Source organism: Pelmatolapia mariae, linkage group LG7, assembly GCF_036321145.2.
Source record: "Pelmatolapia mariae isolate MD_Pm_ZW linkage group LG7, Pm_UMD_F_2, whole genome shotgun sequence".
NCBI lineage: Eukaryota > Metazoa > Chordata > Actinopteri > Cichliformes > Cichlidae > Pelmatolapia > Pelmatolapia mariae.
Genome location: NC_086233.1, coordinates 60969101 through 60996160, shown reverse-complemented (window position 1 = coordinate 60996160; position 27060 = coordinate 60969101). Strand labels below are relative to the sequence as shown.

Here is a 27060-nt window from a genome sequence, read left to right as displayed (position 1 = left end):
ATCATTGTATTCACAGCAGTATTAGATAACATATCAGATCTAGTGTTAAATAACAGAACAGCAAACATATTTTAGTGTCCTCGTAATACATTTGCTGCTATGGCGACTCCTCCTTTTAGGAAAGGCGGTACAGTCCCATTTTTCACCTGCCCTTTCTCCTTCTTGTCTCGCTTTTTATTAGAAAGCCCAACATGTGCAAAAACAAAACACAATGACTGCAACTACAGCGCAGCTCTGTTGTTCAGTTCAACATCTATGCGCTGCTTCATCGTTCTCAGTTGGTAATTACCTCTTTCCTGTGGTTATTATTATTCTCCAGCACACAGCTGCTCCTATCAGTAATGCATCTCATATTCACCTGCAATGATTGTGCTCTCAGGGGCTCTCGGCAGTACCCTCTATACTCCACCCCTCGCTGCCTGATACAGGGGTCAAAGGGACAGACCTCCTTCAGCAAGGATGGAGACAGAGGGAGGGGGATAAATGACAGAAAAGAGATGAAGGAATGAAAGATGGATCGGGCGGGGTGGGCACAACAATGGAAGATGGATGCCCTCTCGATCAGCACCCACCCACACACCTACATGTGCACACATATTCTGTCCCTCTGCCTGTCTCGTCAAAGGAAGGAGTGCCGGGAAAAATTTGCCATCAGTAAATGATGGGTATCTGTCATACAGTGGTGCTGTCTGTGCAGACAGCCTGGAGAGAAGATTTAGGGGATGCCAAAAGGGAGCCTCAAGTCTCTCTGTGCCTATTAGAGTAGCGCAATGACAGTCCGACATTATTAGGCCAGTCTAGTAGCCACTGGTCTGACACTGACCCAACCTGGAGGCATCAGCTCTGCTCTGATGAGCTCAAGTTTCCATGTAAATATAAATTTAGTTTGATTCTCCGAACGATAACCTAAAAATGAGTGAGACGCGATTCTTGGAAAGTATTAAAATGCCACCGCTGACCCTTCAGAAAGATGCTAGAGCGCCCTCATACTCTGTTAGTCACCATTATCAAACCCAGAGGAAAAGCTTACTATGAGGGGACAAAACCAAACAGAAAGCAGAAAAGCAGACAGACCGAACCGCAGTCACTCAGTCAACAAGTTTAAACAGCTGGCACATTTGTCACCGTGGGTGAAACATTCACAACAACAGACAGGAAAGCAGCATAACGGGCAGCGAGACACACTGTGCAGACGGGTGCATGGGGTGAGTCAGGCAGATGAGATTGCGTCTGCTCATGGCTGAGAGATGCTTAAATCCAAGCTTGATCACTTCAGCAAATTGGAGTGTACAGGAGATTCAGGCAGCTAGAATTAAACCTCTTTCTCAGCTCCATCTGACGCTGGCATACAATCAGAAGAAAAGTCAGAGAATTCATCCAGCAGAGTGCAAGCCACAACAGGACAGCCCAGAGCCCAGGCAAAAATGGAAAATATACCGTATATCATATAATAATATTGCGCTGGAGCCTTTCAGTTGAAACACACAGCAAGACAGTTATGTAAACTGCCGGCCAAGACAAACACAGTCTCATCTGCTTGCTTGACTGACTGACTGTCTCCCTCTTTCACTTGCGGTTTGTCTGTTTTCTCTTGTCTACGTTATTGCCATTTTTTTCTCCATCAGTTGCTCCCGTCCAATATGGTTTAGAGCAAGAAACTGTAAGGCTTTGCATCAATATGTCCCATTCTGTTGATTTAGGGTAACTAAGACAGAGATTAAGAGATAGGGAGCGAGAAAGAGAGGGCAGAGTCAATGTGGCTGGCTAGTGGAGCCGTGCATACTGGATATGTGATAAAACAACAGACGCCCAAAATCCATTTGAAATGTGGTGCCTGGGAACATATAGCTAGGAGCCACAGGGGTGCCGTGCACCCGTCGTAATGACATATGTCTACCTGCCACACACAAACACAGAGGCGAACACACACGCACGTACGCAGTTTCAATCATACACATTGCTCTGCTTGACTGGGTTCTTATTTCTGGGGCAAGTGAAAGAGAGCATGGGGAGAAATTTGCAAGGCAGACTGAAAAATCCCCCTCTGCCTTACCCCCACCCGGGCTTGTGCGGGGTTGGGGCATATACGCTACAGTACATGTGCTCCCTTTCTCTACCTCCGCCCAGACCTCTTTTCAATCCTTCACCCCTCCCTCTCTCTATCGCCGTCCCTTGTTTGACTACCCTCTTCCTTCCTCCTACCAGGTCAGGCAGTAATACCATCTCCTGCCTAATCAAATTTTGCTGTGTGTGACATGAATTCTCGGTGCCCAAGGCTGCACTGCCTCACCACGAGCTACGGGGCTGCACAGAGCTGTAACTAAACCTCACGCACGTTCTATAGAATAGAGCAGCTCCCCATCTCTCTCTAAAATTTAACACAAGGAGAGTCCTCCTGGATAATCTTCCCCTGGCTTACAGCACTCCTTCGATCTGTCTGCTCCACTGCATCCCTCGCCATCTTTCTGTGGAGAGTGCTACTCTGTGGTGCATGTGTGTTTCAGTAGGGTCCCGAGAGTGCAGCGGGCTTATGGTTAATTAGAGAGTGGATGGAACAGGCTGACAGCGGCTGATCCAGATTGTCACCCAGATGTGGTCAGGCCTTAATCCAATACAAAGACTGACCCCCCTGAGCCTTTCTGCAACAATTAACATCACACATGCATGACAGCAATCACATAATCATGCAGGAATATTCACACATCCCTAAACACGCATGATTGTCCTCTAGAGCATCCGATGGGAAAGGTGAAGCCTTTGTCGATCGCGAGCCATCCCTCCTGTGATTGCACGACTCTTGTCCCTCTATGTGCCCCAGCATACTGCCTGCCTGCTGTGTCTTCACACACTCTTAACACAGTTTGTCACGCTGCATTCTTCCCTGACAAGAATTAGAAATGTCATCACATAGAGAAACAACAGCAGGATTATTAAGGCTTTATGGAGGAATTTGGACAACTAGGCTGTTCCCTTGTAGCCTCATCACAAATCAGCCTCCTCACTAGGACAAATGGAAGGAGACGGATATTTTAGTGCTTTTGCATACTTGACAATGAGAGATACAGTTTCTTGTGCAAAGATCAGCCTCGGAAGTCGCGTAAGTGAAGATGCTTTCTCTCTCTGAAGCTTTGGCACACTGTCATCAAATTTTGTGGCACGCTGCACGTCGCTGTGCACTGCATTAAAACGATAGTCCACAAAAGTCTCTGATGTTCATTCAATCTAAGCAACGCTTCTCTAAGAAACAACAAATAGATTTTCTTTTCCCACCAACAAAAAAAAGTCAAAGTAAATAGGAACACACCATTTACTGTAATTTTGCCTTTGATCACCGGTGTTTGTATTTGTGTTCTTACAGTCTGGTGAAAATGCAGTGCCAACTCTTTCGATACAGCCGGCAACAATACGAAGAGCTGTCTTCAAAAACAATCAGTCACAATGACAGGTAATTAATTTGGCCAAGCAGCAGCGCCCTGCAGTCATTTGTAAGTATAGTCACAGTTAATCACCTTTCAATAACAATACTCCTGGATTGTTTTTCTTTCCCTTTGCCATAAAGAGAGTGTTAATTTCTCCCACCCCTATAGGACTATGACAAACAATGAAGGCATGCTCAGCATTTAATATGCCATACATTGTCTATCGAAGGAAAACAATTGCTGCACGGCAAAAATCAATACAGCGTTATCCTTTTCATGTAGCTATACTTGAAGATTCAATTATTAGGGACAAAATGACATTATTTCTGCTGCCATGGCCTCACTCAAAAAGACAGCAGACAGATTTCATTCCATCTTCAGTAATCTGGATGAAACTCAGACTGCGCTATCTGTCCCGGCTATCTCATCGCTATGCCCCTGCCTAAGCAGAGCATGAATATCTAAGATATGCTTATGTGTCTGATTAAGAAGGAAAATGACAGAAATGAGTAATCCGAGAAATCAGTGTTGTGGCTTTACAGTTGGTATTAACACACATGACAATTACTAATGATAACTTGAGCAATCAGTTTCATTATCAAGGTAGCAAATCCTAAAAAAATTGAGCAGCTGGAACTATTAGAAGTCACAATTTTCTTGATAAATGACAATATACAACTAGATAATAACATTAGTTGATTATTTCTTTCATAATAATCTCTGCGACAGCCAAACACAGACATGATTTACGCAAGAAGAAGCTGAGCAAGTGACTAAGTAAACAAGCAAATTACCCTTAAACATCATTTGCTTATATTATCTTTTCATCAGAGAAAGCGACTTATACTGATACAGACTAGGGGAAAGTCCACATTTACAAGTCAAACAATAAAGTTTCAAACCACCTCACACTGAAAATTGTTGCTTTAATGTCTTTTTCACGATGCATGACAAGACAGAGACGGCTTTTTTCCCCCCTTCTGAAACATTCCACCCAAATATGCACGTCCCGTGACACCTATATAACTGATGATTGCCTTTCCTAACCAGGTGTTTTCCTGTCTTACCTTACCTTGCCTAGAGGGAAGACCGTCCCCTCTCAGTTAGCACACACACATGCACAACAAAGGCATTCTGGCTCCGAACATTTCCTTTTGTTGTAGAGTTGGAGGTAACAATACAAGAGTGAACTGTGGAGGAGCAGCACTGGAGGTGCGTGCTGGACTCTATGTGAATTTTAAACTAGTGTTTAACATGATGTATTTACAAATTGTTTGACACACAAAGAAAGAAGTGGTCTTTTCTTCTCTTTCTTTCTTGTCCTTCTCCCTACCAACTTTCTTTCCCTGCTCTCTCAGCGAGCACTGTGAAGGTGCTGCTGGAATTAGTCCAAATGGACACAGTGTGAAATGAACACAGCTCTGACCTCCCAGACACCCTCCCAGCACAGCCAATAAGACCGCTTCCCCCAGACACATGAGACGCCGCGATTGGTCGGTGGGTTGGAAATATGACCAGCGGTGATTCGCGTGGCGGGAAAGAAGGAGGGAGTGACAAGGGAGTGGTCCTCCTCCGTGCACTTTAACCGACCCTTTGCCCAGGACAGGACAGGAAATCTCCAGAACAAAAGCGAGCTGTCGTCTCCTCCTGAAATGTTCTCTCGGAACAAAGCTGCTCTCTGACGGGCAAACCAACCAATCCTTGAGGGAGGTAGCGTGTCGTAATCTGGTCCTGTCTCACATTCCAGACGTCTCCAGTGAGTGAGGCACACGAGTGTGACCTGAACCCTTAAACAGGAAATGAGTCTGACTGTTGTGCATTTCCCAGAGATGGGGCCTCAGCGTTGGCCAGTCGAGGGTCATAAACACTGCATATATAAATACAAACATGCCCGCGAGGTGACATATGCGCAGAGAAACTAAGACATGAACACATCCGCAAATAATCTTGCGGTGTCCTTCCTTTTAAGAAGATGGTATGGGCATGCAAGCACCCTTCTACCAGACATTACGACTCACAGCTGCATGCCCCAGGCCTTTGCTATCTCCAGCACAAACCAGACTCACATCAGCCACATTCCACAGCCTCCCAAAGCCCCTGGGGGAGCTTCACAGCTGGGCACTGGGCTGTTTTCTAACTCCCTGGCAGACTTTCACCATCTCCACCCTTTCCTCTCTCCTCATGGTCACCCCAAAACAGACCCTATCCTGCTCTCACCCCTGCCTCAGAACTTCAAACTGTGCTGCAGGACAAAACTGTCCTACTTTTGGTTCCATCAGCAAACTCGCAGGAAACATGACAAGGTCAGACAGAAGTGACCGAGGCCACGGCAACACTGGATAAAGATGATAAAAAGCTGCTGGCACACTAATGAGATCTTTTCAAGTTTTGCTGTTACTGAATGTCATTTGATGCTCCTGTTTCTTTCAAGGGTGCATCGGAGGTAAAAACAAACATAATCTAATAACATCTGTGACTGTGAGGCTTTTGCCAGTGAACAGCAACAATAGTCATTATATGAAAGTGACCATATAATGTAATAAATTGTTGTGAAGGCTCACAGAAAATTTTAAAAACAAAAAGCAGGACCCTGGTGAGAGCATCTGAGCTCTCTGCTCCAGATGTGCAAGCACAAAAGGAAATTGCTAAGAAGGCTGCAATTGGACACAAACGAACAAAAAATGCTTATATATGCGGGCAACTCACTATGTACACTAATATGCATGTTAGTATTTGCATGTCTGCAGTCATATGTGAATTTATTTATGTGTCCATAAATACTAGGGGCCACGGCGCGTTTCATTATTTCACCAAATGCCAGGCAGTATATCAGTGCAACTGCACACGTCTTGGGCCATTTCCATATCTGTAATAAAGAAAGCCCCTCTCCCATCAGAGCTGCTCCTCCACTGTGCTCAGAGAGCCCAAATAACAATTGGTTGTCTGTGAAAATGTGCGTGCACACACACACACGCACACAGACACACCCCATCTCTGATGAGCTGACACAGAAAACTAGATTTATTAAGAGGAGAAAGAGCAAAGATGCAGAATGTAGGGGGTGGAATTTAAGCAATGGGCACGGGTTGTTGTAGACAACCCGATGGCACAAAAACACAACGCACCCTACACACACACACACACTGATAGCCATAAAGTGCATCACTCGTCCTCTAAGAGACCTGTTTATTTCAGACCTGTGACACAAAAGCCAGAGCGGCATGCAGGCTTATCTTTCCACATCCCTTGAAACACAGCGCAGCCCCTAAAGAGCTCCCGTTGCTCCACATGCCACTTTCAATTAGTTCCACAAAGAGAGTCTTCTGCTACCAAAAGGAAGATGGGAGCTCATTACTGAATTCCTCACTACTCTCAGCTTTGAAATATAGATCAGGAGATTTATGTTTGACTTTTGGGTTCCTGGATGTGCCCGCTTGTCGACCATGCCACACCAGGCCAGAGCAGAGGAGCGCAGAGTACCGTCTCATGGATTAGCCACTCCTCAGGTTTAACAGACCCTGCAGCTTACCCTCAATCTCACCATTAGTTCTCTGCCTACCCCTCTTTCTCTCATTTGTTCTTTCTATCACTCTCATGACTAAATAGGCTCCCTGAAGCCACAGCTCTCAGCATTAAACCCACAAAAGGGAAAATACCAGTTCTAATAATCTGATGAGAGCCTATGAGAGAAGTGGTGTAGGAAATGTGCATATCATATCACACAGTGGTACTATTATAGTAAGAATAGACACAGAGGCAGGTGCTGATAAAGCAATGCAAATTCATTCAGGTACTCTAATGAAACTAAAGCTCAGCAAAGCTGCAAAGGGGTGGAGGTGAGGGTGGGGGCTTTTATTGAAATTAACCGAAATATTGTAGTTCATTAAGGATAGTTTTGAGCTACTAAACTCCACAGAAATAAAAACACTTGGTAACCATAACTGTGGCATCGTTACTAATTCAGAAACACAAACCAAGTCTGAATTATTCGGAGCAGTGACCCGTGCTGTGAAGCACGGCAGCAGCATTCACCCTGAAATTAAACAGTCAGGATGGATCTATTTCTTATCTGACCAGATCAGAAAAATACAAAAGCTGCCATGATGCAGTAATGCTAGTAAATGGTACCACTAAGGATGTAAAAACAGCAGAGTCACTGACATCTAGCCGTTTACTTTTTGATGATAAACCTATTAACTACACGCAAGCCTCCATGCCGCTGCACCAAATTTTAAACATGTGCATGTGTCCTGTATGCACGTAGCTGGCCGGCTCGTATATGCGGTATAACATCTTCATCTACCGTACAGGCAGTATGTTTATACCATCAATTAACAACTTCCATTAGTGCCATCCTCAGAGGGATGCCACCAGCTACATTACTAACAGGCAGTTAATTAGAAGCTGCTGGCTGAAGCTGGAGGTTGACCATTAGGGATCGAGAAGGAAAGAGACACGTGACCCGATGACTCTTTCATTTTGGAGAAGAAAAAGACAATCACTGTGTTGTGCCCTCCAGTTAGTCAATTCCTCCCAATCAGTCACAATGTACCGAGGTATTAGACACCGGGGTTGGCGTGTCAGGTGCTGAGCCACTGATGGAAACGCAGCGCAGCAAGAGGGACAGATGGAGAGGAGGGAAGCAAAGGAAAGCAATTGGAAGGGAGGAATGGGCGGCTGTATATACGGCGGTGAGGAAAAAGAGGTACTATAGGGTCTTGATACTCTCGCTGATTCGCTCTCTATGCAAATCACAACAATCACAGGAAATGCCTAGGCCTTGGCTTCAGCTAATTGCCACGGCAATAACAAAGGAGGGCTTCCTTTGAGCAGGAGAGGAAAATTAAACATTAGTTTAGAGTTTTCTTGGAGACTGAGGGATGTTATAATTACCCAGAAACCAACACATCAGCAGTTTGCACGCCACGCGTCCCACTCTTGCACCTCGGTGGAGGAAAGCAAATGTATCTCATATTCGGGAGAGGGGCATTTTGGGGGGTGGAGAAGAGGAGTACCATGAGGGAGATGGAGTATGAGTGTATGTGTGTGTGTGTGTGTATGTGTTGGGGGGGGGGGTGAAGGGCATAGAGAGGGATGAGAGCAGTAAGCATGAGATGGGGGAGGACAGAGATAGAGAAAGACGCGAGGGGATAATGAGGGGAAAGGAGGAGGAGAATGATAGCCCATATCTCCAAACCACTCCATGCTGGTAGTGGAGCATCAAAATGTACACCCACTATTAGCATACTGACCCCACCCCTCTCCTCTGGCCTTTTTCGGCCTCATTATCATCACGAATGGTGAACGGGACACAGAAAACACAAACCGAAGCTCATTTCCCGTCACACGTTTGCCAAAATGTCACGCCAGCTATGAAATGAGAACAGACCCAATGGTGTGCCTGTGCTTCAAGTCTGTAAATAATTGTATGTTGTATGTTATGGGCGATAAACAACACAGAATGGGTCTAGCTGAGCTATGCAACCACGGAAACTTCCAAAGACCTCTCCCCTGTGAGGGGAGGAAGACAGAGAGCCTGCCCCAGTCAGGAGGACCAACATCGGGGCCTTGAGCTATGTGATGTGTCCTGGATGGCTGGTTCTATGTTTGATATATGTCTGAGGGCAAAGCCTGACACCCAGTCTGTCTAACCTAAATGTTCATTCAAAAGGCCCATCTCTCCCTGCAGCCAGACTGTGCCCTCTATCTGTCTGTAGGTCTTACTGTCTGTTTCTTACCAATCGGCTAACTTTACAGTCCGTCTGTCTGTTCTCCCGTTGGTCTGTCTGCTTTTAGCAGATCCCTGTCTGTTTGTAGGTCAGGTGCATTCATTTGCCAGAAAGCGTTCCCTTCCCTTAGACATTATGGATGCATGGACTTATACAATCGACTGACCGTGCCCTGGAAATGTAATCGTCCAGAACAGTTGAATGTTTGTTTGTGCGTGTACACACAGATGTGCATACAGAAGTGCAAACAGCACACAGGCACACACACAAACAAATGAAATCCCACCCAGCTAACATAGGAGTTTTTTCCTCTGGTTGCTATGTGGTCTTGTTAGTATTTGGGCTCAAAAAGCACAGGTTGTGTGTTATTAGTCACACAAGGCTAACCTCTTTTTTTAACACAAGGCCATGCACACACATGCACACAAACAAATCCCTTCATGTCAGCAAGCCAAACTCATAAAAAAACTCGCTAATTGGCATGTTGTAATTCTGCTAGCTCCAATAATAAAAGTAACTTTTTTTCTACCCCGCTTACTTCTCCGTGTTTATGTAATGGAGCTTGTTATTTTCTGACTTTTAATATCTCCCCTCATATAACTGTAAGCTATGTAAATAACAGCCTTAATAAACCGCAGGTCCTCGAGGATTTGTTACTTTTAGGGAAATTAGGGCTGCAGTGATATAGTCCTTGCTAGCAATCCAAAAGGGTGACATCACTTAATTGCATAAAATGGATCAGATCAAGCCAGGCATGAGAGAGATTATGGCACAGGGGCAGACTGAACTGCAAGAGGGACAAAGCTCTGTTTCTGACACCAGCATTCAGAGGAAGAGAATTACATCACTGTGTTGAGGTTATGTAAAATATCAGAGCAGCTGTAAGACCGAAAGAGATAAATGTTTTTCTGGGTTTAGGTTCAAAGTTTCTTTTTGTTGCGGTCAGCCCGGGGTACGAAGGAGAGCAATCGAGAGATGGGGAATGAATTTGGACTGTTGCAGTATCCTATATTTATGCATGTGAATAACTAAAACTGAAGACAAGTTCACCAATACTACGCAGACATAGCCAACTGACATTCAGGCTGAAGATGTGCAGATAAAACTGCTAGTGAGCCAGCACTAGAGGTGCTGTAAGATTCCCACCTCCTCATCAGTAGGCCTAAAGACTATCCCATGGACACAGAGAAACCCAGGAGGGAGATCAAAGGCTGTGTGATCCAGTGGCTGTTATATCACCCCAAGCCTGCTCTCCCACTGCGGGGCCTCCTGTTACGACGCAGGCAACAGGGAAGACGGGGAATGCAAAACACTGACATAGTCCCGTCTATGCATGCAGCCATCCAGGATCTTTCACCGATGTTCAGCTTGCCTCCCTTTGCAGCAACATTTACATTCCACTTTCCATTAATTTCCATTTGACCACACTTGCATCTTATTGCAGGCGATGTGAATAGTAATGAGTTGCACATGTGGTCACAAAAAGACAAAAGATACATAAAATTTAAAAAAATGGATATTTCGGTAATTGCTCACATTTAAATAAGATCATTTTAGCCGCTGCTGCAGAATCAATTTGGTATTTGGACGTGAACTTAAAATACATTTTCCCAACCTGTCAATTTTTTAAAAACTCGTCCAGTAGCTTCATGAGATTCCCCCTCTTTTGATCACCTTGTTCTAAACTCTGATTGAAAATCAGCACTTTCTCCCTCTGAACCCAGCAACCTCCCCTCACCCTCCCCCATCTGCTTTGGGAGATGAAGCAAGGAGACAGGCACGATTGGACCTTGTTTTCTTCCCTCAGTGGAAAGGCATCTCAACAAGCCTGCTATTGACAACGTCCACCAGGAGAGGGAGTGGGTCAATGGAACAGAAAGCAGGGGACCATTTTGGACCACTTAACTATAATCAGTAAATGCACCCCGGTCGCAATTAGCACAGGGCCACCCTGAGAGTGTTCGTTTTGCTCACAGCTCTGTCTGCGTTTTATTCTGCTCCGCAGGAACCTTGTAATGCAAATAGCACTCCTCACATCCAGCTTCACAATGGGCAAAGAGGCGGGAATGGTGCTGGAGCATGCTGCTGTCCAGCAAACACGGTTCCCTTCCTATGTTTTGGGCAGAAATAATCTATAACTCATTGTGTATTGTTCTACCCTGTAGACCCCATGTGCTGTAAAATAAACCAACTAGACTCACAAGGTGAGAGCAGAATCCACGTTACCATCTACTCAACATTCATACCCCAAAATTTTCCTTGATTCAGGGTCAGTCCTTCATCGGTTTTATATATTCCAGGACTGTTATTACTTGTCGTCAGGTGCTCCGGCAGCCTGCTTTGTGCAATTAGCCCCACAAAATGGCTCCTTTTCATAAATCAAGACTTTGTAAAGATTGTGAAGCAGAGAGAGAGAACAGAACCTTTTCTACATTTGAAAAAAACGAGGAGAAAATACAGAAATGTGACAGGTAGCTGGTGCCATTCTGTGAGGCTCTCCCGTGCACTGATAAACTCCGCAAATCATTTATGATTCACTGCACTTAGTCATCCATTCTCTTCCTTTTCTCCCTGCTCCCGGAAGAAAAGGCAAACAAAACAGGCAGACAGAAGGACAGACAAACAAACAGACGGCCTTTTTAACTGATGCTGGCATTTCTTTAGAACAGGTGCTGTAGTTATGATTGATTTGAGCTGCAGTGTGCACTGACGATTCAAAGAGAAGAGCCGAGCACAAAGACGTGCACATGAGCTCAAGGAGTCTGTTAAACTCTCTCCTCCTGCGGTAACGCTTGCCTTTGACTGATTCGAGAGCAGCAGAGTGAACTTCGTCAGCAGCACGGGCGCCTGTGAAGCTTGTGGGTACAGATATTTCAGTGGAGCTTGCACCTGTTAGCATATACACACGAACAAAAGACGGCAAAATAAAGTATCTGACCTCCTTTTCCCTAAACCACCTGTTTACTGAGCCAAAAAGACAGAAGAGACTCATACTTCTGTGTGCTACATACCATGCTATACATTCAGGTATTCACTTTTGAATTCTTGAAATTCAAAACATCTCACAGGCTTTTTGAGTGTTTTCAAACAAGTTCACACAAAGACTTCATGTATAAATACTGCACTGGCGCATGTACTAAAGCTTCCTGCTCTTGTGGACATCTGCAAGGGTTTGAGATTCTGAGATTCTTCTTCTTGAGATTCTCTCTGTCTGGATGTCATGATTGAAATGCCAGGCAGACCTGCAAAAGGGAGGAGGGTCGGGACAAAGGAAATGGAGAGAGGAGGCTCAAGATGGACAGAAGAAGGACACCAGAGGGGAGAGGGGAAGGTTAAAGCAGTTTGAAGATAGACAGAAAGTTGTAAAAACAGGTAAAGAGGGGAAAGGGGAGGAAAGGGTACGCATCCCTCGTGAAAGTTCTGTTTTCTCAGCTGTGACCTGGGCAGCGCTGTGTTTAAGGCCAGAAACGCTGGTTAAACTAAACGGACCATCCTTCCTTCTCCTTTACACACACTTTTGGAATGAGGGCTCCTAAAAAACACATTTTTGTTTCTGACTCAAAACCTCATTGTCACCATGGTGACAGTGTGAATAACAGGACTGGTTTGGGACTTTGCAGCATTTTGTGCTCCTCGAGCACCAACATGTGTTATGCCAAGAGCTTGGCCCTTTTCTGACAAGGGACACGAGACATTGCTGGTTTCCTCTGTCTGCAATTCGAACACAGCTCGCTGTTTCCTCTGCATTCAATCACTGCTATGGCCGTTCATTCGGACATACCAACGACAGCGACTGAGAGAGCAATTATATGATTTTTCCCGCAAAAGTCTTGTTACACTTAAAGCGATGAGTATTGTCAGTACTGACTCTAGTGAAGTGCACTCTGTGTGTGCATGTGTGTACAGCAGTGTGTGAAAGAGAGCTGCCTGGTGTTATTCTAAAATAGAAATAGTGAAAATACATCCTGGGTGATTGTTTGAATCACTTTTCCCTTTGTTGCGTGTCTATCCATTAACGAGATGGTCTGCAGGGAGATTTCTGCCTCGCTAAAAGTGAGGCAGAAATATGACTGGGTCAGATTTGCAGAGAGGAGCTATATTGGCTCACAATGGAGGAATTATTATAAATAGAATTATTTTTGCATTTTAAACTTCCTTCAAAACCCCAAAATTGGGGGCGCAAAGCGCTAACAAAGACATGCCAAAACTTTAATAAGACATCACAAGGAGTTATACGAGAGGCAAGCATTTCTGCAGGGGCAGCTATGACTCAAAGCCAATAATAATAACAATGTCATGGGTAAAATCTATACTTTTCTGCACAGAGAGAGAGAGAGCACAAATGCACAATGTACACAGCTGGTAACAGGCTGCAGATGAAAGCCAATTTGGGCTTCTTTGTGTAACCGAGAGCTTCAGTTGGACCACAGGTCCCTGTGGAACAAAGACAGAGAGAAGTGAGAGAGCGATGGAGAGGGGACGTGATAGAAAAAGACAGGAGAAGGAGAGAAAGATAGGGCGTCCTGGCCCACCTGGGCAAACAATAGCAGCGAGATGAGAGTGTGGCTCAAGGGCCCTCCCTGTCCCTAAAGTACACAGCTGGCGGTTGGGCCAAGCAGGAAGATCAAAACATCCGTGGTCTAGTTCAGGTGTCGGACATTCAGAGGCAAACGGACAATTTTTGGAACAAGAGCCTTGGTTGCCATGACGACTACTGCAACAGAGAGACTCTTTTTAGAACTCGAGAAATGATGCATGCAAATTTTTTTTTTCATTCATTTCAGCAAAAACACGGGACAAAAGGGGTAGGCTTGATTTGTATACCTTCATAAAAGCTTCAAGGACATATTATTTAAGTTAAATGCATTTGCCACTCATATCAGACTATAACACTTCTTTGTGAGTTGAAAGCAGCTCGTGCAGGATCGAGGGCTCCATCTCAACCAATCTGCGTAATACAACTCTGCCTAGTGCAATGAGCTTTGATTTCTGTGTAGGAAGCATACACAGAAACTCTACTCCATGCACTTTTGGAGATATTTCTGAGATTTTCAGGGTTTTGAAAATTGTAAAACCCTGATAATCTCATTAAAGTGCAATTTTTGTTGGAAAAACTTGGGACGTGGATGCCTGTTTGACACATACCAATCACTAAAAAATTGCTGCAGACAACGCACACACACACAGAGGTGCTATCCACGTCTTGATGGGTCAGAGCTGCTCTGGCTGCACAAGTAAAACCTACACAGTATTCAAAAGGCTGATTGGCAGCGATGGCAGATAGAGAAGAGGGTGAATATGAAAAGGCCAAGAAACATCACAGAGGGGAGAAAAGGCATCTAACTCCCTTACGCTGGTTACAAGGACAACAGTCTTTGTTTATAGAGAAGCCATCTGTTTGATGATATATAGATTCTGGCTGTAATGAAAGACTGTGTGGTGGTGTTGCTGCCTCCCTGGTGTCCCTGCTGTGTTTAAAGGGGTGATGTGAGTTATGTCCAGTTCACGCTGATAATACACACTGAGATGTTGTGTTGTCTCAGCTCAGCGAACGCCACTGGGAACACACCTGGTGTCACGTTGCACGTGTTTGCTGTGTAGGTGTCTGTACGTGCAAAAAGCTTCATAGTATTTTGTAAATCAGTTGATCCTGCACATCCATTATGTGCTTTGAGGAACATGGAGCATGTTCTGTGTAGCAGCACACAACATATCCTCTGTTTAATCAGCCACTCACATACACAATGCGCAGGCCAAATTGCCTTGTACGCTTGAGCAGCTACTGTTCACATTTATACTGATTAATTTCCTCTCTTGATCTTTTGGGTGTTCGTCTTTTTTCTTTGCCTTTTTCCAGTTTTTCTTTTATATAGTGTTTCTTTTTTTATCTACACCCTCACTGGAACACTTCCTTTCCTTCCTCTGTGAGCTGATATATAGCATCTTAATGCTCTTTTGGTGCCTCCCAGCTTGTGCGCCTAATAACCAGCTGAACCCAACAGACAATCTGACGCTCTTCGCTCATAAAACGCTGGGATTAGTCTTCAAAGCTTAGTGGCTAAGCACACAGAGAAAGTTCATTAGTTTGCAATGCTCTTCTTTATGAAATTTAGCAATGTAGTACTCTGAATTAACCAATAAAATCCACACCACTTCAGCCTGTCTGCAAGACGTCTCGAAAGCAATGGGTTTGCTCAGAAGTCGACCAAAACACTCTTGGATGCCGCCCCATTCCTAATGCTAACCCTTTTAATATTTAACCAGGATCCAATACAGGAGTAATTATTTTTCCAAACAAATTACGCCTCAGGCCAAAACCACCGCAATCTGATACACCACAGCGATACATTCCCCGTCACAAGGCGCTATTAGTCATTTTAAATTATTTATCAAGCACGGGTGAAATAGGATTTGCTTGAGACCCATTTTATGACAAGAATAGAGCTTCAAAAGAATCTAGAGCGGCTTTTATATTCCGAAAAAACAATTTTTATGAAAAGCTCCTCTGGCTCACCTTCAGGAACCCCTAGGGACATCCACATGTGACAGAAGGTCAAAAAAAGAATTAAAGTGCTGACGTCAGTTATGCCAAAACGCTCTTCTTCTGATATCTAAAAAAGTTTGCTAACAGATGGCTACATCAAATCTTTGTTTTCCTGAGAGTCGAGCATTGAACGTCCGATAAATGATAGAAAATTCCTGTTAACAATCACTGTGTAAAATGCATTCAGAACTAAAGCATGGAAACTTTTCCACGTTACCCATCAAACCTAAATGCTTGTTATTCAGAGTGTTATAAAAGCGATAAAAGTGCAGTGTTAATAATCAGACTCTAAAAGTCACAGAGCATGTTGCTTTATGACTTTATGAGCGGTGCTGAAAATAGCCTGTGTGGTAAGAACAGAGCCTCGTTTAATTCTGCCATCTGCAATGAAAAAGAGCAACGTTTTTATAGAGCGACAACTGTCACCATGAAGATGAGCTGTGGTCGAACATGTTCTTTCAAACCAGTAAAAACAGGAGGGAGACGCGGGACGTAAAAGCAAGCAGATAAATTTGTTAAAATGGTAGTTTCGAGAAAATCAAATTACTGTGTTTGTCCAGGGACGATACTAAATACAAACTGATATGGAGATGGTGGGGTGGGGCTAATCAAAGCCTCATTTTCCCTGCATACAGGGGCCCCAGCTGGCTCGACAAGTAATGTAGAACTCTGCCCATTTGCCTGCCAGAAAATTAGCCAAACTATTTACCCTCATATATGCACATTAGCGAATTCCTGCAATTGAGAAAACAAATGTGTCTGTTTTGTTCTGTAGAAAACTTTATGGGAGCCTGCATGGGCCTCTGCACACCAGGCATTCTCTGTCATGGGGCAATCAGTCCACACACACACACAGCCAACTGCTGGTCCCCACTGACCACCCCCCCCAGTACTCCCAGTCTTCTCCCCAGCTGGACAGCTATTGCTTGTATCACTCTCTCAGTGTGTGTTGTTGAAATTCTCTCTTTTCGACTCTCTTCACAACACTCTGTAATTAGACCACTTTGAATTTCATCACATGGCCTGCCTTAAATTAGGAAATTCAGGGTCCCAAAATGAACATTTCGCTTTTTTTCTCTCTTTGACAAGTCTCACTGCCCTTGCTGCATATTTTCCATCGTGGTGTTAGCTTTTAAATATTCATGCAACGGATGGAAGAGGCGAGGAGGGTGGGGGTGAAGGAGGGGAAGGCAAGGGGAGGTGGCAGAGAAGAGAAAGGGAAGGAGAGTGGGAAGGAGCCAAGACACCATGCGGTGGTGGGGGCTGCTCCCTTACTGGAGTTCCCTGTGGAGGGATAGTGGGCATACAGGAATGGCGGAGGGAGGGGATCAGCAGGAGGCCTCATGATTTATTTAGACCCGGGGGCACCTGTGCCAGTCAGACGCTGATGGCAGCTATCACCCTGCCAACCCGCTGGTGCTTGAATCCAGGAAATAAAAAAAAAGGCAGACAAATCTGTGGCAAAGAGGAAAACTACTACAGGACTGCTGCTGTGAGAAATTTCACCTGTCCTGTTAATGATTTTCAGGCTCAAATGAGAAGAAAAATCTATTGTTCAGCAGACAAAATCATACAAGCCCGGCGATTTTAATGGGCTGCCACTTCATAATTTTAACAGCAACGCTACGCACACGTGTAAGGTTGAATAAGTTGCCACTTGTGCGGTGCCATCATTTGCTAAACAGCCCAAAAGCTTTGTTGAGGAAAAATCCTGTGTTTCAAATAAGCCAATCAATATAGAACAGCAAGATTGCAGCCTTAGTGAGTCTGAGTGGGCGGCTTGCTGTGTTTTATCAAGGCAGCTTAATTTCCGTCAGCTTAATATCCTGGGAAATGTATGGAAATTGAACTGTGAGGGAGAACAAAGACAAGAAGCCAGGATAAAACGATGTGGAGAAACTTAGAGAGCGCCGTCTTATCATAGAAACACTCGGTCCCACACTAGGTGTGTTCACACACACACACACAGATAGGTGTATCCATCATCAAATGCCTCTTCAAGAGTTAAATATTTCCCATGTATTATTTGCAAGAGTGACTGTCAGTTTCAGACTACTGTATATGTTCCAATCCATATGCTTGACTACTGGTAGTTAATTAGCTTAGCTGCTACATGTCTCCTGCTTCCTGACTGCTCTGTGGAGACACATGGAAGAGCTGCCCAGAGGCAAATTATAAATGAGAAGCAGGTTATTAGGATTCTGTCATGCATACTAAGGTGTTATGACTGTCATAAAAAGCACCATGGTGAATACACAGGCCAGTAGTCCTGATAATAACTAATGACTTCAGCATTCACGGTCAACAACAAAAGGTTGGCCTTGGCCCTTACTGGTCACAAGCTCCACACATGAAGCTAAAAATACATCAACTAGAAAGTCAGCAAAACGAAGTATCGGTGTTCAACAGCCACTCAGTCAGGCTGAAGCTAATGAAAGTCATTTGCATTAGTAATAATCTGCCACTGCTGGGGGAAAGAGTGCACTGTTCCAGGTATTGGCAAGGAATGCAAAACAACAGCCCTCTGCAACCTGGCCCTCCACCTTCCTCCGTCCCTCAACCCTCTTCTACCTTACTTTTACTTTCTTATGAATCTTCCCTTAGCAACGCCACTACTAAGCTAATGTGCCTTTCCCTCTTTTTCCAATGTGTCTTTTCCTCCGTAGCAACCCGATCCTGCCATTTACCTAGTTTTCTCTCCCTCCCTGGCACATACACACGTACACTTTAACACACGCTTCATAGAACAGTAACTAATAGCAACCTCATTCATTAAAACACCCCTTGATGTTTCGCACGGAGGCAGGGTAAATGTGCTGGAACGCCTGTCCTGTCTGTCTGGTTGTGTGACGCTAAAAACAGATAGAGAGATAGACAGGCAGGTGGAGCAGAGACTCATCTGAAACTCAGCACAGACTGCACCACCCGTGATGGAGACGGATCTATATTTAATGAGTTATTAACATCAAGACATAAACACGGTGGAGTCGTGGATACTACGAATTAGCCGTACCTAGCTTTACTGCCACATGAATACAGAAAACACAGAGAGTTACATAATATGAGCTTTTAGTCAAGTTTCCATTTGGGAAGCATTAAGATCTCTTCTGCCAGAAGCCTTTAGCCTCAAACTGATAACACTGAGAGTACACAGACCCTGGCCACTTCAGATCACTGGTCGCATCAACAAGCCCATTCCTCTTTCTCAGACACTCTTAACTCATTTTCCTTTCACTCACAGTGTCTAATAAGCTAACTCCTCAGGCCTCTGTACCTCTGCACTGTATATTAAGTCTCTGATCCTTAGTCTATGGTGTTCATTTGTCATGTGTAAGTATGGCTTGTATAATGTGTGCAGTTTAAATAACAGGTGCGAGCTGGGAGGTTCTGACATGCGTGCAGCGTGTGCAATGCAGCTTCGGGCTTCTGGGTTGTTAATATTAAGATTTTTAATTACTAGAGGAAATGACTCGGTCTCCTTCTCTGCACCCCTGTCTTGTGGCACTTGAGCAAGTCGGTGTAACACATCCACTGTGTAGAGAGAGAGCCTTTGTGTGTGTGTGTGTGTGTGTGTGTGTGTGTGTGTGTCTGTGAATGCATTCAAGTGTTACATTATTTTGTTAAACGCAAAAATGAGCATAAGGATGAAAAGAAAATAAATGAAAAGGAAGCTGGAGAAAGATTTCTCGCCTCCACCCACCTAACCGCTCACTGCATGCTCCTCTAAGTGTTCAGTATGTCTAAACAATCTACGGAGAGAAGTCAAATGAAATGTAACCAAGTCTCAGACACATATCAATTTGTTAATTGTTGTGGCACATGTATAAAAACAGACGCTTTGGGTTTTACTTGCTCAGGTTTTTAAATGATCTCTGTGGGATTGCACCTTCCAACCACGTGCAAAATTCTGTTTGAGGAGCATTAGACTATGAAAAGTGGTCTTTGGAACTACTTTCTACCAAATATTTGGAGCACTATATGAAATAACAGCGTAGAATGTACAGCATTCAAAATTCTATTTATTTTTACTGTAAAACTGGTGGAATAAGTGATTTTTTTTAGCAGGTTTTAAGTCATACACCAAAACGTATGTATAAAGAAAATCTAGAAATGTAAAACACAGCTATTATTTGCATGATTTGATCTTAAAATATTACAAATAAGAGCCAAACGGCAGCTTCAGTTCTTGCAGAATCTGTTGGTAAAAGAAAATATTTTTAGTTTCTAGTCTACGTGCGGTCCGAGTTCTGTTACCTAGTCACACTTGAGTTTATCTGCATTCCTAAACAATGGCAAAGTCATCGGATGTGAGTCTGCGAGTAACCAGATTTCACCTGTACAATACATAAAGACACAAAGACAGTACAGATTTCTATGGAGATCAAGCAGGATAAGAACTTGTGTCTCCACCAATCCCTGCCCCTGTGCGCACCTCCCTTTCTCTACCAGCAGTCATCACGAGGTCTGCTCCTAGCAGCTGAACTGCCTCAGGAAACTTTACATAAACTTTAATAATGTCTTGCTGCATTCCACCCATCTCATGGCCTTAACCCGAAGAGATAAACAGGGCAAAAATGCCCAGCTGGGACAACACAATAATCCCTTTATCTGACACAGGGTAAGCTTGACTAGCCAGCTTACCTGTTACATCATTAGCTACAGTAAACAGGGGAGAGGAGGAAGAAGAAGAAGAAATGAGGATAACTAGCATTAGGTCACACAGTGATGTAATCAAGATGTAAAGACCACAGAATCATTAAGAAAAGGACAGAAAGACTGTGCTGTTGCTTAATATACATAATTGTAAGGGCCTCGTCCGTATTAAAAAGTATAGGAGTCCTGCAGATGGGCCTCTTTGACAAGGATAGATGAGCTTAGTGACATGACCCTGTATTTGCTAAGCACTGAAGCAAATGCAGTTGAAACTCTAGGAACCCTGAGAGCTGTTCTTGTTTACTTTGAATACTGGTATTTTATTTGCATAAGTCAACCTTGTGGAAAATCCATAATTCATTTGCAAGGCTGTTATAGCACATGTAACGTCAACAGCAAACAATATCGGTGACGTCCAAAACGCAAACAGCTGTATGTGAGGTTTATGAAATTAGCGGACAGAAGCAGATATCAGCGAGTTTGAAAGTCTACAATGTCCGAACGGGGCTTCAAATTTTTTACAGTCTCATTCATATAAAAAGAATGAAAATGAGACAAATAAGAAAAACAAATACACGTTTTATTGAAATCAAAGAGTACAACACAGGGATGCGGTTACTATTGTGTGATACTGAGCCAGCTTTCTGGAGCCGTGAAAGCACACCTGTGTGTAATCTCCACCCTCTAAAGGTGCAGGCAACAGAAACGGCCTTGCTATCTCCTCATCAAAGATGGTTTGATGTTCGCCACTGAGCTTTTGAACTCACTCTGAACTCTACCCGCAGCCAAAGTTTGTTTGTGGTCTAAAATGCATACAATGTTAAAACACCCCTAGTGTTCATTTCCCATGAGCTCATTTTTTGAATTAGACAGAAAGGCTTGCCTGATTTCACACAATCAGTTCTGGTAAAACACACGTATTATTAAAACAGTCATTACAAAGTACAGAGATCCCTGTGACACCTTATACCCTCCCAGAACTTTACACCAGGGTCACCAAGTACCCGCTCGAGGTGTTTGACGGATAATTCTCTGATCAACATGAGACTTTCTTTCCCCTTTTCTGCTGCTAAGAGTGTACGAAAGGATGATCTCTCACTCGCCTGCACTCTTTACACCCAAGAAAACAAACAGGAGCATTTTATAACCTCCTTGTTGACCTACAGCAAGGAGCAACAACAGGCTAACAGTGGTGTTTACTTCAGGATGAGCTACTTAAACCGATATAGCAGCACTGCCTTGCTGACATGAGCAACACAATTCCCACATAGGGATCTTAATGTAATATATGTTGTTTTAAAAGTCAGTTAAGCAGAAAGAATAACAACAAAAACTATAGGTCATTTAAAATAATAGACTTGTCAAATGTGCCAAAATGATTTAATGCTGTAGATACACAAAGTCTGAATCCCATGTCTGTTCGTTTGCTCTGTTGTAACCTTTGCCATCTTTCAACAGGAAACAATGATCTTCTCTGTAACACATTTAAAAACCCAGCGATAAACTGTAAAGATAACAAAAGCAAGCTCTTCTATCAACAGAATCCACTCAGTGGAGACCACAAACTTCTCCCAACAGAATCTGCACTATGCACAGTTGTAAAGCTACCACCTGTGTGTGAGATCTCTGTGTGGGTCTGCGTGGTACCATAGCTGACACACACACCTGTTCGTCTTCCTGAGCCCCAACAAAGCTCCTCTATGTACAGACAAGAAAACTGTTTGACTCCACGCACACTTCAGGCTCTGCTAAAACCCAATCACACTATTTACTATGGGTAAAAATTATTTTTTCAAAAGTACTGAGAGAAGAAAGAAATGCTGCCCAGAGAGAGTCATCTGGTTCTAATGCAGGGCCCACTGGTGTGGATTACAAGCACATATTACAGGAGAACTCCAGCTGACCCTCATCTCTATCCTGGGGGAAATGGAAGCCAGCTACGGTGATGGGGGGCTGAGGGTCTGAGGGCCTGGGCAGTAGAAGGGTGAATTGAAACTTGGGGATAGATTGCTACCTCACATGATTGTGGCCCGTCTTTCAAATTCTCTCTGTGAAAAACAAACAAACAAACAAACAAACAAACAAACAAACAAAAAAAGGAAAACCTTGCTTCCCACGAAATTCTCAATGGCACCAAACAGTGAAATGGCTTTAGATATGCTCTGTGGTTTCTTATGTCTTTACTAGAGTCTCAGCAGGTCTTCTCTATTCATCAAAGTAACACTAAAGCATGGTTGGTGTTGTTTTGTCCTGCCCCCACTCTTTTTTGTTTTTTCTTCTCAGTAAGCCTTTGAGTTTTATTACCCTGTCTTCTGTCGGAGAAATTTAACTAGGGGGGTAAATAAGTACAAGAAAAATAATGGTACAAAGAGAAATCTTCAGGGGTAACTCAGAGGGTTTGCAACAGATTTGGATGTTTGGCCAAATAAAGAACAATCATGAACAAACAGAAAGAAGCACTTTGTATCTGCAGTCATACATATAATAGCTAACTGAAGCCCGATCTCTTACCTGTAGTATCTGGACTGTAGGTAAGTGGAGCAGACCGCTTTGGACACATGGCTGGCTGAGCCAAAGTCGATGACTTTGACCCTGTAGGGCTGTCGAGATGGGTCCACCAGCATGATGTTCTCTGGCTTCAAATCAGCATGTATCAGTCCTAGGCTCTTCAGTTTCATTAGCGCTGTGGCCACTTGCTGCAGCACCGGTCTGATGTATTTGAGAGGCAGAGGGCTGAACTTGTTCTGCTTGAGGAAGTCGTACAGGTTCTGCTCCAACATCTCAAATACCAGGCACGTGTGGTTCTTGTGCTGGAAGCACTCGTAGGCCCTCACAAAGTTGTAGTCATCTGCGCTCTCCGTGCTGAGACGTGCCAGGATGCTGACCTCGATCTGACCCTGCCGTGCATACGATGGGTGGTTTTTTAAGATCTTGATTGCCACTATCTCGTTTGTGCCCCTCTTCCAGCATTTGACCACCTGCCCGAAGGTTCCTCGTCCCAAGAACTCCAAGACTTCGTAGGTGTTGGTCATGGAGCAGAGCACCTCATGCTGCACCAGCTGGTAGTCGCCCTCGTTGTTGGAGCCGCTGTTCTTGGATGTTGCTGTGGAGGTGGCTGTGGCCACCGTAGCCACCGTGGCTCCACTGGCTGCTCCGTTCTGGATCATCGGTGGGCCGTGCTCCTCAATGATCTGCACGCTGCTGTTGTTGTCAAGCTCTTCGCTCTTGCGTTTAAGCCCACATCGCTGATAGGTGTCTAGGAGACTGACTGTGCTGCGGCGCGTCAGGTTGTGAACACCAACCCCACCACCCACACCACTGCCACCTCCGCCACTTCCACCACCGCTACTGTTGCTGCTGCTGCCTCCACCCCCGCCACCCAGCAGAGACCCCACAGCCCCCGAAGTGCTGCTGGCTGAGGCGACCACGATGTGGCCCGCGGTGGCTGGGAAGACGAGAGCCTGCTCGTAGGGCAGGGTGGAGCTGGCGACCTGCAGGGAGCTGTTGATGCCTAGGGGGCCGCTGGTTGCCGACACGTTCTTGCTGCTGTTGTGGCTGTAGATTTTGCTGTGTGTGCCGTACCCTGTCATATCCCAGTTACAACTTTGCTCCACCTTCAGTTTCTTCACGCTAAAGAAGGCACTTGACTGGAGAGTGTGAGGGGAGAACACTTGCACTTGCGAGGCCATACCTGTGACAAGAGAGGAATGGAGGGGGAGGAGCAAGAAAGACAGGAGGGGGATGAAAGTGAGAGGTTAGGAATATGAGAGTGCCTGCAACACGAGTGGTAGCAAGAAGCTTTAAATAAAGACAGCTTGGGTCAGAGCAGGTCATTAAAACACCAAGCATACATATATGCTGATACATCGTCATGCAAACCCACTGAACTTTTCAACATCACGGTAAATGAACACTTATAAAATAATCATCCATTGTAATAAATGGATCCACAGATTTAAACCCACTGATGAAAAGACTTATTAACCATTAAAATGTCATCAAGCATTTGTCGCTTCGGCATCAAGTTGTTTCTCAGAAGTGCTGTTATCTAACACTTGGTAGTAAAACATCCGAGCCTAGATCATTAAATCTGAAGGCAAATTGTTTTTGAATGCAATGCACAGTAATGGAGGGTTTCTTTTAAATATATTTGTTATATAACATAAAAATGGCAAAAGGTTTAGCCAAAAGATAAGAAGATTTAGATTGAGCAGTGCTTATGCAAACCACTGGTTCATGCAAAGGAAATGCCATTTCCCCACTGTTCCCATCTGCGGCAAAGTAAATAGGCTCAGTGAATAGTAAAAGAATACCCTTTTCATCGGACACTCCACAGAGACAGAGGAGCCGTATGAAATCATATATAAAAATAGGAGCACAAAAAGTGTAAGAGAATGATTGCAATTTCCTTCCCCACCACTCAGCCCAGCCCTGCCACTTACTGGTACACAATTACTCACTTTAGGGAAGGTAGTGGAAGAAATTTTGCTCAAGTAACTATGAAAACAGGAGCGAGAGGGACTCAACTCCCTCTCAACCACAGATCCTGAAGACAACAAAACAAAAGCAAAACTGCAGCGAGGCTGTGCTCTGAACTCCTGGGAACAAGCTGCCTCAGAATAAGCAAAAGCTTCTCCAAGCAAACAACTGCCCAAAAATAGTTCCTTTCTTTATCTCTTTTTGCAAACAGGCTTGTTTGTAGCATCAAAATGATTATTACAGCACAAGATTATATGAGACTTGTACTAATGATATGTTTAAATAGTTTCCAGTAAACCCAAAATTAGTTTACTGCTAACAAACTAAGAGCTTCCACCTGGCCTTGCCAACGCCCACACACACACACACGCGCGCGCGTGCGCGCACGCACAATTAGGCCACTGCTGATCAACTGATGCACGATTCCAAGATTATTACCGTCACAACATGCACACAACACTAGCAACCCTTAAACGTTGTTTACTGCTGGAAAAATTGCTGCTTTGTGTGTTTAATAGACATCTTGGAAGCTGGAAAGTTTTGCTGTGTTCAAAGATAATTAAAGGACCACACTCCCTCCAAAATGGGATGACTTCTATAATTGTGGACTATGTTGTGTGGACAGAAAGCATTGAGGAGAGGACATGACTGGTCACTTTGTCATTATTAGCTCCTTTCAGTGATGATGATGATTAATTCAGTAGGATGCTGGCAGCCCTCCACTATACTTTGTTTCATTTGTTTATTTTAACTCTCATGACCTCTCTTCCTCCTGCTTTTGTGGGTTTTTTTTGTTTTTTTTTAGGTTCTCCTCTGGCCTTGCTTGGACTTACTATTTATCTCTTTGTTCATCTGGTCTTAGCCCTAATGCGGCAGGATTGAAGGCAGAGTGCACATTACAGTGCTCGCTGTAAGCTTGGCAAGTGTTGCACAGTAGCAGATAGCACCTCCGTGTAGCAGTTATTTAGAGGCTTAGCCATATTATCAGCACATATGTTCTCTGAAAAATCATTAATGTGTAGACTTTTTTTGTAGTTTAAGTGGTCACACCTGGTAAGTTCAGGTCCAGCCTCGCAGGTAATGAAGAACGTCCGCTTGGCTATTAGGGGCAAGGCTCTCTGCTAATCACATAAGCCCTGAAGGCCAGATGTCACTCCTTGGATTACCAATTCCTGTGCCTGGACTTTACGCTAAAAATAATTTGAATGATGCATTGCGTCACAGAGCAGTGTCAACAGTGTGTGACTGAGAGCCTGAGAGGATAATCACAGGCACAGACTGATGAGCACAGAGATGGATGGACGGACACAGAGCCAGCCTGTTTCTCGTATGGAAAATTCCAACATTACATATCTGCCAGAGTGATTATGGATAGTTCAAGGTTTTACAAGGCCAGATTGGGCTTGTTGCTCTTGCATTTGTATCACACGAATTCTTCCTGAACCGTGATCTTAGTCACTCATTGACTCCCTGTCAGTTTGAACCCTGTGGTCAAAGAGTTCATTTAACATTGTCGACACAGTGCAACGAACTGAAGGCCAAGCCTGTTTGTCTAAATTGGGGAAGGGCTCTGAAAAATAGCCAACAAAAATCTTTAGAAATGTACAGGAAACTCTTGAAAATCAGCTTTGTCTGTCAAGATATTCGGCACAGCTAAAGCTAAAAGTAACAACAGTTTAAGAGCCTTGTGCAGAAAACAGATAAGTAATTAAATGAACTAAACATAAAAGGTCAAATGGCTGGAATGTTATCTCATGACAACATACACAGGAAACAATGTGACCAATTATACTTCATTGGCAAGGCAGCACCAGTCCTCATGAATCAGTCTTCACCTCGAATGAAGTTAAAAAGTATTTATGATTCAGAATCTGAACAGCCTCTACAGTGCTGTCAAAAGACTTTCCCTTCAAATGGTCCTCTTGAACTTTAGCTAAATTTGTGAACTCTGTGCCAAGCAAAGAACAGTAAAGGTCCATTGTTGTACATTTACAATGCTGGAATGCCTTCAGTAGCCAAGGCTGTCCATTTAACATACCTAAAGGAACTCTGTGTGTCCCGCACACTGCAATTAAGCATACCACAGAGGCATTTTCCCTTGTTTAGAGGCAGCATGTTGAAATGGTAATAGTCAATGTTTTCAGAGAGATTACTTCTCTGTCAGGGGTTTGTTAATCTTCTTTTTGGGAGTATCAGGGTCGTTCTGCATGCCATGTGAGGGTGAGAGATGGACTGA

The 27060-nt window shown here is 44.1% G+C and overlaps 1 protein-coding gene across 3 annotated transcripts in view; it reads right to left on the bottom strand.

Moving 5' to 3' along the window:
• Positions 1-27060, bottom strand: part of hipk2 (homeodomain interacting protein kinase 2) — a 66497-nt gene that overhangs the window by 26936 nt on the left and 12501 nt on the right. For all 3 annotated transcript variants that reach the window (XM_063480080.1, XM_063480081.1, XM_063480082.1), the window contains exon 2: positions 22857-24036. In XM_063480080.1, coding sequence (XP_063336150.1) covers positions 22857-24036 — 1180 coding nt within the window. The remainder of the gene's footprint in view (positions 1-22856; positions 24037-27060) is intronic.